Here is an 11,916-nt window from a genome sequence, read left to right as displayed (position 1 = left end):
TTTCACAGATGAGTATTTAAAAAGATGGACATTTATAAGATAGGTTATTTATTTTTACTCATTAATAATCAATATTGGGTTGTTTTTTTTGTTTTGTTTTTTGAACTGAAGTGGTTTTAATACGGTGGATGAGTGGTTAGCGCATCCGCAGCACAGTACTTGGGTCATGGGATCAAATCCAGCTACCAGCCTTCCTGTGCAGAGTTTGCATGTTCTCCCCATAACTGTGTGTGTTTCCTCCGGATACTCCAGCTTTCTCCCACATTCCAAAAACATGCATGTCAGGTTAATTTGACAGTCCAAAATATCCATAGGTGTGAATAAACGAGTGCGTTGTCCGTCTCTATGTGCTCATTCTTTTAATATTAGTGCAGTAGAATTTTAAAAAACTACTTTTTAGCACTAAATTTTATACTTAGTTTTGTAGTATTCTGGTATTTTGTGTCAGTATTACTGTAGAAATGTTCTTGCAGAAGTTCTGTTGCATTTATTTCGCAAAGTATCATGATGCCCCCCCCAAAAACATATTTTAAATGTTAATACAGAAAATAAAAAGCTACGATATGCTTAGAATAATGTCAGTGCAGATATTGCTTTTAAAAAATGTTACACAGTTTCACATAGAAATTTATTATTAAAGATACATTCAGTCATCACATTTGTTTGCATAATATTTAAAAACGTCGAGAGACTTTGAAATGAAAAATAACTGAACTTTTTTACAAGGCACCCGTATAGTTGAATGCTGGGACATGCTTTTGGTAAATGTTATATATATGTATAAAATAATAGGCATCAACAAACTTCAACCGGTCTTTTAAAGTTCACAAAGCACACCATTAACTATAATTATTATTATTGCTGTTGTATAAAAGTTGACTTCCAGGTTCCACACTTTTATAGTTTAAAAAAGATGCTAATTGCATAACAAGTATATCGCTTTTCAACTACGTTTATAGTTAAATTTGAATTTAGAGATGAAAAAAAAAAATTGCTGTCCGTAAGCAATTTTACTGCCAAATTCATCAAAAACCAGAAAGCTACGTTGCTAATTTTTAACAAAAAAGATCTGCTGAATGTTAGCATAAAGGCTATTGGCTAAATAGGCTTGACAGCTGAATGTTAGCTTATAGCGAAATGCTGTCGACTAGCAAACTCTGAACATGACATTTATTGCTAAAATTATTGAAAACCAGAAAGCAACATGGCTAATATTTAGCAGAAAAACTGCCCAATATTAGCATATAGGCTATTAGCTAAATAGTCTTGACTGGTTAACTGCTGAATGTTAGCTTCGGAGTAAATGGTGTCGACTTTCCAGTTAAAATGATCGAAAACCAGAAAGCAACATGGCTAATTGGTACTTGTAAAAAAAAAAAAAAAAAAAGTTCCTCGTTAAATAGCTAACACTGAATCTGACAATTATTGCTAAATTAGTCAAAACTAGAAAGCAAAATGGCTTTCTCCAAAAAAGATCTGCTAAATGTTAATATGGAAGCCACTGGCTAAATTGTAGAGAGTAGCTAACACTGAATGAGACATTTAATGACAAAATCATTGGCAAATGATTGAAACCTGAAAGAACCACCCTCATTTTTGGGAAAAAATATATAGATCTGCTGGATGCTAGCATGTGAGCTACTTGCTATATAATGTCAACTAGCTAGCACTGAATGGGACATTTGCTGCCAAAATGGACAAGACCCAAAAGCAACGCGGCTAATTTGTTAGCAAGTAGGATACTTGCTAAATAGTCTTGACAGGGGTAACTTCTAAATGCTAGCATGAAAGCACAAGTCAATACCGTTTAGCAAGTAGCTTAGATGCTAATATTAAAAAAACAACACAAACGAGCGTGACATTTACTGCCAAAATTAACAAAATCCGATAAACATAACTAAAATGTACAGAAAAAGATCTGCTGAGCTAGTCAACACCATTTAGCTAGTGGCTTACATGCTAGCACTGGACGTGACATCTACTGGCAAAAAAATTCAGAAACTAGAAAGTAAAACTGCTAATTTGTACTAAAAAGAGCTGCTTAGTGTTAGCTAATCAACACTAGTTAGCAAGTAGCTTGCGTGCTAACACTGAACATGACATTTAATGACAAAATGATCGAACACTTGAAAGCAACACAGCTATTATGTACCATAAGGATCTTCTGAGCATGGAGGCCACCAACTAAATAGTGTCGGCCAGTTAACTGCTAAATATTAGCATGTAGGCTACTAGCTAAAATAGTGTGAACTAACAAACACTTAACGTGCTATTTAATGCCGCTGATATTTTTGGGAGTCTTTTTTTTGTACAAATCGACTAGCGCAACTTTCTGGTTGGCTCCTCAATCCGACAATAGGTCAATATCACTCGAGCTCTCATCTTACCCATTTTGATTTGGGATTTTTTTCAATAGCAAGTCGTAGAAGTTCCAATATGTTTTCACAAGAACCCCCAAAGTTTTTGCAGGTTCAAGTCTGCGCCAAGTCCAGTCTGCAGGTTCCGGTTGCCACATTCCTCCCAGCGCCGGACTCGCCCTTCCTCCACCACCACAAACTTCCATTGGACGTCCTTCTCAGCAGGAAAACTAACAGAACCAGACCAGAGTCCGTCCTGGTCCTCCTCCAGTGGGACAAAGTCCTTCCAGTTTCCCAATTCCACCCGGTCTCCCGTAACCGCCAACTTCTGCGACGGGGACTGGGTAAGGTAGTGGACTCGAAAGGTGACTTGGACTGTTTGGACTTCTTGAAGATCACATCTGGCAGTTTGAGGTTCTGGTTGGATGTGGGAAGACCTCATCCAGGGAAATTCAGGGTTGCCGTCCATTATCCATTCATTGTGGTCCATAGTTGCTTCCATGATGTTTATTTCAGTCTTAGACTCCTTGGTTTCTGCACATTCTGTTTTTTCAGGATCGCCCACTGAAACTTTCATAGACTGTCTTTCCCACTCAGGTTTTCGTTCTGGTGAGCTCTCCACTTGGTTGGCTTCTTCAGTTCTGAGGCTAAACTTGTCTTCATCTTTTCGAATAAGTGATTGATCTTGAAAGCAAATTTGAGATGCTGCACTGACTTTAGCTTCCATGGTCATCTCAGGGGCTTTACATCCAGGTTCCAGGGATTCGGGACTGACTTCTATGCTGGTAATGCCACTTTCTTCCCTGTCAACATTGTCATTTGGCAGCTGCTTGGGTTCCAAGCCTGTGGGGCAAATTTGAGGCCCTGGACCAACTTTAGCATCCATGGTTATCTCAAGGTCGTTACCTCCAAAATCCAGCAATTCAGGACTGACTGCCATGCTGGAAATGCCGCTTTCGCCGCCAAGGTTATCGCCCGACTCCAAGACCGGGATGCAAATATGAAGCTTAGGCAGGTTGCCAGAATCTTCTGTCAAGACAGGAAAAGGGACCACAAATGTCAAATCTGTATTTTCATCTTTTGGGCACTCAAGAGAGGAGTTTTTTCTGATGTGTGCCTGGTCTGCACAGTTAAACTTGAGTTCCTGGGACGTTGTCGACTGTTCAGTGTCATGGGCACACTGATCTTGGTCGACTAGCGTTTCCTGGTCAGAAACAGAAGCTGCGAGGTTGTAGAGATTTTCAAAACCTGCATTGCCCTCGGTTTTTGATGTGGCATCATCTGTCACAACTGTTTCAGTTTTGTCTTCAACAGGGGAACTTTCCTCTTCTGGTTCTTCCTGATTACCCGTAGACTCCTCAGATGTGGCTTCAACTGGAGTTTCTACAGGGGTGAAACTTGCCACTTGGTTATCGGATAGAAGTGGCAGACTGACCAAATCGTTGCTGAAACTCTCTACTGAACCATCTAGATATGGAAGGAGGTTCTGTTCTTTGTTGGTTGTCAGACTTTGTTTCTCAGTTGGAGTTTCCCCGTGGGTGAAACTTGATAGTTGGTCATCTGGTAGAACAGGTGCTCTTGAATGGACCACATCACTGCTGCAACTCTCTTGACCATCTTGATCTGGAAGAAGGTCCAGGTCTTGATATGTTGTTAGACTTTGTTCTTCAATTAGAATTTCCTCTGGAGTGGAACTTGGTACTTGGTTGTCGGGTAAAAGAGGCGCACTTGAAAGGACAACATCACTGCTGCAACTCTCTAGGCCATCTTGATCTGGAAGAAGGTCCAGGTCTTGATATGTTGTTAGACTTTGTTCTTCAATTAGAATTTCCTCTGGAGTGGAACTTGGTACTTGGTTGTCGGGTAGAAGAGGCGCACTTGAACGGACTACATTGCTGCTGCAACTCTCTACAAGACAATCTTGATCTGTAAGGAGTTCCTGCTCATGGTTGGCTTTTTGCCTGTGGTTCTCTTCAGGATCAGCCAGGATTTCTTGAAAATCCAAGTGTGGCGACTGAGTGGAAATATCATTTTGATTTCTGGATTTCAGATCAGGGAGGAAGTCTAGTTCTTTGTTGGTTGTCACACTTTGTTCCTCTTCAGGTTCAGATGGGGATTCTGGATTCATCCATTGGAGTGGCTGTGTCGCCAAATCTTCATCAAAACCTGCTGCAGTTCTTTCATGGTCTTCAATTCCAACTTCCTGTTCACTACAAACCTCTGAAGCAAGGTACACTTTTGGATCTGTACCATTTTGGAAAGGAGTCCTCTCTTCAAACTCTTCCGATAAGCTCTTTACTGTTAAGATTTGTTGTAGATCTAGATCTGCTGTTCCAGTTTCCACAGTGGGTTTGTAATCCTGATCTTGGTTCTTGGGTTCCTCAATTGTTGGCTTGCCTGGTGAAAGCTGAGAACTTTCCTCTTCCTGTGTCGTTTTCCCGTTGACAGTGTTTGACAGTTGTTGGAATTCATCAGAATTCTGATAGAAAGACAAGAAGAAATATTGTAAATTTATGTCTTAATGCCACTTCAGACAGAGCTACGAAAAGCAAAATTTGTTGAATGGAACATATTGGGGCGAGACTATAGAACTGTGTTCCTTAAATAATTCAAAGTGATTAAACACTCCGGCTCTGTACAAGCCTGATTTGGAAAGTTCTAAGGGTACGTATGCACACCATAATTTCTCGACCGAGCAACCTTAGCATGAGAAGACCAAGAGGAAATCTCATTCCAGCAATGAGATAATATTTGACACTGCAACAAAACATGATCTACACTTATTGTAGCATAGACAACCACTAGCCCTGCGATTGGCAGGCAACCAGTTCAGGGTGCCCCCTGCCCGGAGATGGCTGGGATGGGCTCCAGCCCCCCCGCGACCCTAATAAGGATAAGCGGTACAGCTAATGAGATGAGATGAGACAACCACTAAGTCTGATTTTTGAATGCGTTTAACACCTCATGCGCTAAAACGCATTTCCATCTATTTATTTACACTTGTACGTACATACAGCAATATGCATGCTAAATTTTTGTGTTGAGAGCATTTACACCCCTTCGCCATTAAGTAGAGATAGAGGCTCGGAAATGATTTTCCCTTTTTGTTGTAAATGTACGCCAAACCATGGAATCATTGATGCCTTTTTGGCTTGTACAATGTTTGAGAGCTTGCAAACAAACTTAGCCAAGACACTCCATATCCATTTTGTCTCTGGCCTTTTAATCACTCCTTCTCCATTACTGGATACTGTCCAAAAAGTTCTTTTTTACTTCAGACATGATCTGTTGCAAACATTCTCACACGTTGCATACTTGTACAACTATTTCCCGTCTAGATGTTTGTAAGCATTGGTGAAAACCTCCAGACATAAGTGTGAGAGTTTTTATATTAAACGGATGTTCTGCATTGTGATTGGCTGAGATTTTATAACACAAATGAGCTATGTTTTTGAATCCCAACTGCGATTGGTCCGCCTCTCATTTGAATTAAATTGATTAGACTGTGATTGGTCAAGCCGGTGGGACATCAGCTATTCGAGCAGTAGCTCAGGAGTTAGAGCGCTCGTCTTGAGACCAAGATGTCGCAGGCTCGATTCCCGGCTCCTCAGTTAAATGTTGAAGTGTCCTTGGGCAAGACAGCGCACCTCTAATCTCACCACTCAGGCTGGCCTCCTGGGGAGTGGTTGTCAAGGCAACCAGGAAGAACCCTTTGATTAGCAAATACGAGATACTCCACTTTCATACCTTGGGCCACATCAGACAACTCAATCAGATGAATAATTGACTTACTGTGGAATTCCATGCATATGTTTGACATTGCTTCATGATTTTTTTCTTGACATTGCAAAACCAAAATGCTGACCCAGCACTGAATGTCCTACATGCGTTTAGATAAAATGTTCAGTAGTGTCAGAATAAGTGGTTTTATGTAAAATGCTGAAATAATTTGTTTTTCACACGTAAAATACTTCAAGTTTCGTGCTGCGTTATATACATTTCCTTATTTGGACTATTATTGGGCTCTATTGTACTTTGTTTTGACATCATTGTCGTTGTTGGCCAATTATGCTGCTGTTCTTTGATATCCACACCCTTTATTGCTCATCTGCTTTTTGTAACCTTGAAGATTTATTTAAAAGAGGGTCCTCAGGGGAGGGCTTTAGAATAGGATGGAATTCCTTATCTGATGGCTACTCTCCTGTCCTCCTTGCAAGCTTAAAATACATTTGTCTTCTCGCCTTACTTGGAGTGACTTGGTTTGTTGGTTGGATTCCTTAACCACAAGGGTCATAGGGTGACCATTACCTGTGGTGTGTTTTGGGCAAGTGCAGCATGGTGGTGCCCATCACTGACTACTTAATTTAAACTTAATTCCTACAAACAAACCAAAAAACACCTTACTTTTTCCTGGCAGATGTCATCTTCGGCAAACTTTTCGGCACTTTGTGAAATGTCATCATCTTTCGCGCACGCTTCAGTCCTCATTCGCGTCCCCAACTTTCGTTGACCAGGTTCCTCCAAATCCGATTGGATGATCGTAAAAGAGGGCGGGGCCGACTCCACTGGATGCAGAGATCTGATGTTTAAGCCACGATGTCGGACTTGGAGGCCAATTTCCACAAAATCATCCTCTTCTTTTTTCGTCAAATCTACCAATTGAAAAACCTTATTGTCAATATTCAATAGAAAAATAATTCTACAGTAAGTAAAACAAATTAAAAAGAAAATGCATTAAAATATATCTCAATGACGTAATAACAAAAATAGTAATAATAATAAAAATAAATATGTGCATATTCTGGTCTATGAACAGAGCTGGGGCCAGAAGATTTGGCTGGGATTTTTACAAGTTACTTTCGAGCTGTGGCCATTAAAGGGACAGTGTGTAATATTTTACTATAAGTCGCTATTGTGTCGTGCAACCGAATAAAAGCTACAAAAAATACAAAGTACAGAGACTCAAACAACAATATTTAGGTTCTCATTTTTTGCCAAGCATCAATAGGAATGGAAATAGTTCTGTGTTAAATAATAATAATAATAATAATAATAATTTCCTTTGTATTGTCATTCTTTGTAACAATGTACATAGAACGAAATGTCGATACACCTGACCCGTTGTAGCGAGTCGGTGCAGCCGCAGCCAGAGGGCGCCGCCATTATACCAATTAGGTATGTCTCGGTCGAGGCGCGAACCAGCGACCTCCCAGTCTCAAAGCGGGCACACTACCATCTAGGCTACTGAGCTGGTATTTAAAGTGACAGTGTAAAATATTTGACCACTAGATGTTGCTGTATTGCATTGTGGAATCAAGAGTGCCAAAAAGCACAAGGAAGATAATAAAATATGGAGACTCGAAGGGATTAAATTGCCCCACTTAATTTTTTTTTTTGCCAAGCCCTTTAAAAGAGAAGGGAAAAGGGGAAATAAAAAAATAAAGGTGAAGAAAAAAAAAATCCTAAAAAGAATATATAAAAAGGTTAAATGTGTTTCTTTTTACTTTCTTGCTCTCATTTATCTTCTACATTTTCCTTTCCACCCTTTTCGTCTATGTTTTTTCTGTTTTCATTGTGCTTTTTAACACTCAACACATAAAACCGTAACATGCAGTAAGCAAATATTACACACTGTCCCTTTAACTATAAACGCTCAGTAAATAAAGCTTGCTTGAACTAATGGCCTTGCTTGATTGATGAAATTGAGCTTTTTCGGTGGGGGCACGTTCACTCGAGAGCGCATGCGCACTTCCAACAATACATTCAAAAGCTTTTCTCATGGTTGCGTCATATTTTGGTTTGCATCACCTGTCCATTGAGAAAAACGGTGCAATTACGTCATAGTTCAGCCCACGGATTGGGGGGGGGGGTCATTAAATCACTAATGCATTTTAACACTACGTTACCCTTTCAAAATATCAATATACATTTATATAAGGCTCTACCTGGGGGTTCTTGAGTCACAATTGGAAGGTTCGGTTTTTTGGCTCTCTGGGTGCGATCCACGTCCTTGTCCCTCCTCCTCGTCCTCCTGGTCCTATAGATAAGGAATCCAGCCAGAACCGAGACCAGGACCAATAGGACCAGAAGCAGGGCAGGTCCGTGGCGGCCAATCATGCAGAAAAAAGAAGATAGGTCCAACCGTCTTTCCATGGACACACTAGAAGAGGTATCAAAAGAAGACATCGTGGCTTTTTTTTAAATTTGGCGTGTTTTCTTTCTGCGTGGCTCTTTTTTGCGTGGCGTGGCGTCAGGCGCGTGCGTCTGCGCGCACCTTCTTGTGGGTGGCAGGTGCAGCTCATTGGCTGATAGCGGACGTGACGTCACCAGGACCTCATTAACAAAAATAGCACAATGCAACGCTACGGGTTTTTTTCTTTTAAAATTTAGCGCCTCCTGGTGGTTAAAAGAAACACATCATGTATTTAAAAGAAAACAGTACTCATTTGCATCATATACAAGCATATAAGTGTGCTTTTTTGAAAAAATACGAGTAAGTGGTCAAATTTGTATTTATTTGACATAAGATGAGGATCACCATAGGAAAGATATTTGTTGGCCATCTTTCTGCAAAGGGCACTGTCTTTTCTTTTTCTTTTCTTCTTCTTTTCCTTCTGTTTTCTCTCATATTTCTCCTTTCTTTTTACTTTTTCCCCAACTTTATTTATTTCTTCAGCCCTTACTTTTTGGTCCCTTTGGTTCTTTTAATTTGTCTTTTTTCCGTCTTTTATCTTACTTTTTTGGTTATTTTTATTTTATTTTTTTTTCTGTTTTCACCCTTTTCATTCATGTTTCTCTTCTGGTTCTTTCTCCTTTCCCCATTTTTTTCTATTTTTCCTGTTTGTTTTCATTATTAATTATATTCCACCCTTTTAATATTATTATTTTTTTCTTTCTCTTTAATTCAACAAAACGCTCTACTGAAAAAATAAGAAAAAAAATGCTCATGTCGGTCTATTCGAGTCTCCATAAGTTGTACTTTCTTTGTACTTTCTTTGCATTGTTTGTTTTACAACACAGTAAAGCAACATCCAGTAGTCAAATAGTACACACTGTACTTTTAAAACACCCAACCATCTAAAAAAATAATCCATCATGTTTCCAAATTTAAAAAAACATCTTGCGTCATTAAAAAAAAAAAAGAAAAAGAAAGCGAAAAAAAGCAACACATATCACAGTAGGAGAAATGCTGCTATCTAGCGGAAAGTCACAGAAGTGTCAGTAGGGAATCTCAAAACAGCTCAGAATGAAATGAAATTCCATCCATCCATTCATTATCCACATCGCTTATCCTCAGTAGGGTCGCAGGGGTGCAGGAGCCAATCCCAGCTTTCTTCGGGCAATGGGCAGGGGACACCTTGAACCGGTTACCAGTCAGTCGCAGGGCACATAGGGACAGACAAATCACTCGCTCATTCACACCTAGGGACAATTTGGATCGGCCAATTAACCTGCATGTTTTTGGAAAGTGGGAGGAAACTGAAATGCCCGCAGGAAACTCATGCAGGCACGGGGAGAACATGCAAACCACACAAAGAAAGGCTGGTAGCTGGATTTGATCCATTGACCTCAGAACTTTGCAGTGAACAGGCTAACAACTCATCCGCCGTGCCACCCAAAATCGAAAACCATTCAACTAATTCCAACATAATATTGTTTTTGTCCTATTAGGAGAGTTTAAAATATATTTCAATGGGTATTTAACTGAGTTTTCAATAAGTTTTTAATCAATGACTGTCAGAAATCAAACCCGAGAGAACACGGAAGAAAGACGAAAGTAAGCACTCGCTGAAGTTTTTTTATTTTTGAAAGATTTTTTCATTGGACATAAAAACAAAATTTGCATGGATAAGTAAAAAATACAGAGTTAACATTTTCAAAAGAACATATGGGGCTGTGTAAATACAGATAAAATAAGTACATAAAATAAAAATAAAAGTAATGACATTGTTAAATCAATGCAATGGGAAGATTCTTAAGTATGTCATAATGAGATGGCACAACATTCATTTGGACAGGTAACTTAAAATTAGTTTTATCTGGTTATATCAGTATCAGAAATATTTTATTAACACTCCACTTATTGAAACATGAATATTTTGTTTGTTTGTTTGTACATGATTCAATTGTTTGTTTGTTTGTAAATGATTCAAATTGAATCTTTTCTTCCGGCGCCGTCACGAATGGCAGCCACTCCAGCAGCTCCCGTGTTATTTTCGATTGTTCTCGATTGTTCTCAGCTCAGGGATGCTGCTGGAAATGTGAATTTCCCTTCGGGGATGAACAAAGTATCTATCTATCTATCTATCTATCTATCTAATTCCCTCGCCCAAAGTTCATCAAACTTAATGATCCAATAATAAAAAAATAGAAAGATCACTGACAAAATTCTGAAAAACAGGGTAAATGTGGGTCAGCACGGCGGCTCAGTGGTTAGCGCGTGTGCGGCACAGTTCTAAGGTCTTGGGAACCTCCTGTGTGGGTTCAAATCCAGCTACCGGACTTCCTGTGCGGAGTTAGTATGTTCTCCCCGTGCTTGCGTGGGTTTCCTCCGGGGACTCCGGTTTCCTCCCACATTCCAAAGACATGCATTTCAGGTGGATTGGCCGGTCCAAATTGTCCCTAGGTGTGAATGAGCGAGTGAATTGTCTGTCCCTGTGTGCCCAGCGATTGGCTGGAAATAAGTTCAGGGTGTCCCCTGCCCACTGCCCGATGATTGCTGGGATGGGCTCCAGCACCCCGCGACCCTACTGAGGATAAGCGGTGCAGCTGATGAGATGAGATGAGTGTAATATTTCTCCGTGGATGAAAATATTTGCTATATATAAGAAAATATTTATTGTATTTTCATCATTTTCGTCCTGTAAAATGAGTCAACATGTTATATAATCGCTGGTGAAGTTGGTAGAGAAAGTGGAAGTGACAGGAGTGAGACAGAGCTGAATTTTTCCAGAATTCTTCGATATTTGGACAAGATGAGAACATATGGTTGGTTTCAATATTGATTTTGCAAATTGAGCAGATATTATCTTCAATTTTAAAACGTGCTTTTAATAGATCATTCGTTGAATAAATAGTGTTCACAATTTAACGTGTTTCTTTGACTTTAAGGGAATATAGGTTAACTTAAACATATACAGTACTTCTCAATCTAGTTACCAAAGTTTTAAGGTTAAAACTTCAGATTGTAGTAGAATGAAGAAAAGAACATACTCGAAGTCAGAGATTTATGTTTTTGATAGCCCCTTCCAACGGAGGTGCGCGTTTCCATGATCGGATCAGGGAGAGATCACGCTCCTCCTTTTTCAAGACCTCATTTATTGGGAAACACAAGAAGGAAACAACACATTTGATTGGTTTATATGAATGCAGAAAATGAATCTGATTGGTTTGGACAGGAATCACATATTTAAATGCAGTGTATGACGTTGGTCGCTAGTATGATAAATAAGCAATAGGGATAGTGAAACTTTGTAAACACAATGCATCTCTGTGTGCCTCTCGAGCAGACTTGGAATGTGGGAGTCAAACTCTCCCAAAAATGAAACTTTGTAAGCGC

General features: G+C 39.6%; 1 protein-coding gene across 2 annotated transcripts; it reads right to left on the bottom strand.

The window, feature by feature from the left end:
• Nucleotides 1-614: 614 nt before the first annotated feature.
• On the bottom strand, nucleotides 615-8,636 carry stbd1 (starch binding domain 1). 2 transcript variants are annotated; one of them, XM_088333785.1, is made up of 3 exons: nucleotides 8,303-8,636; nucleotides 6,762-7,009; nucleotides 615-4,836 (listed from the first exon to the last, which is right to left on the bottom strand). In XM_088333785.1, exons 1-3 carry the CDS (start codon nucleotides 8,541-8,543, stop codon nucleotides 2,443-2,445), a joined length of 2,883 nt encoding a protein of 960 aa, XP_088189911.1. In that variant the 5' UTR covers nucleotides 8,544-8,636; the 3' UTR covers nucleotides 615-2,442. The 2 variants fall into 2 exon arrangements, with proteins under 2 accessions (XP_088189911.1, XP_088189912.1); XM_088333786.1 differs by having other exon boundaries at nucleotides 6,762-6,922.
• Nucleotides 8,637-11,916: the final 3,280 nt, after the last annotated feature.

Source organism: Urocampus carinirostris, chromosome 4 (assembly GCF_059441175.1).
Source record: "Urocampus carinirostris isolate Australia breed hairy pipefish chromosome 4, RoL_Ucar_1.0, whole genome shotgun sequence".
NCBI classification, from domain to species: domain Eukaryota; kingdom Metazoa; phylum Chordata; class Actinopteri; order Syngnathiformes; family Syngnathidae; genus Urocampus; species Urocampus carinirostris.
Note: the sequence above shows the minus strand (reverse complement) of the source record. Positions and strands in the feature narration are given on the sequence as shown.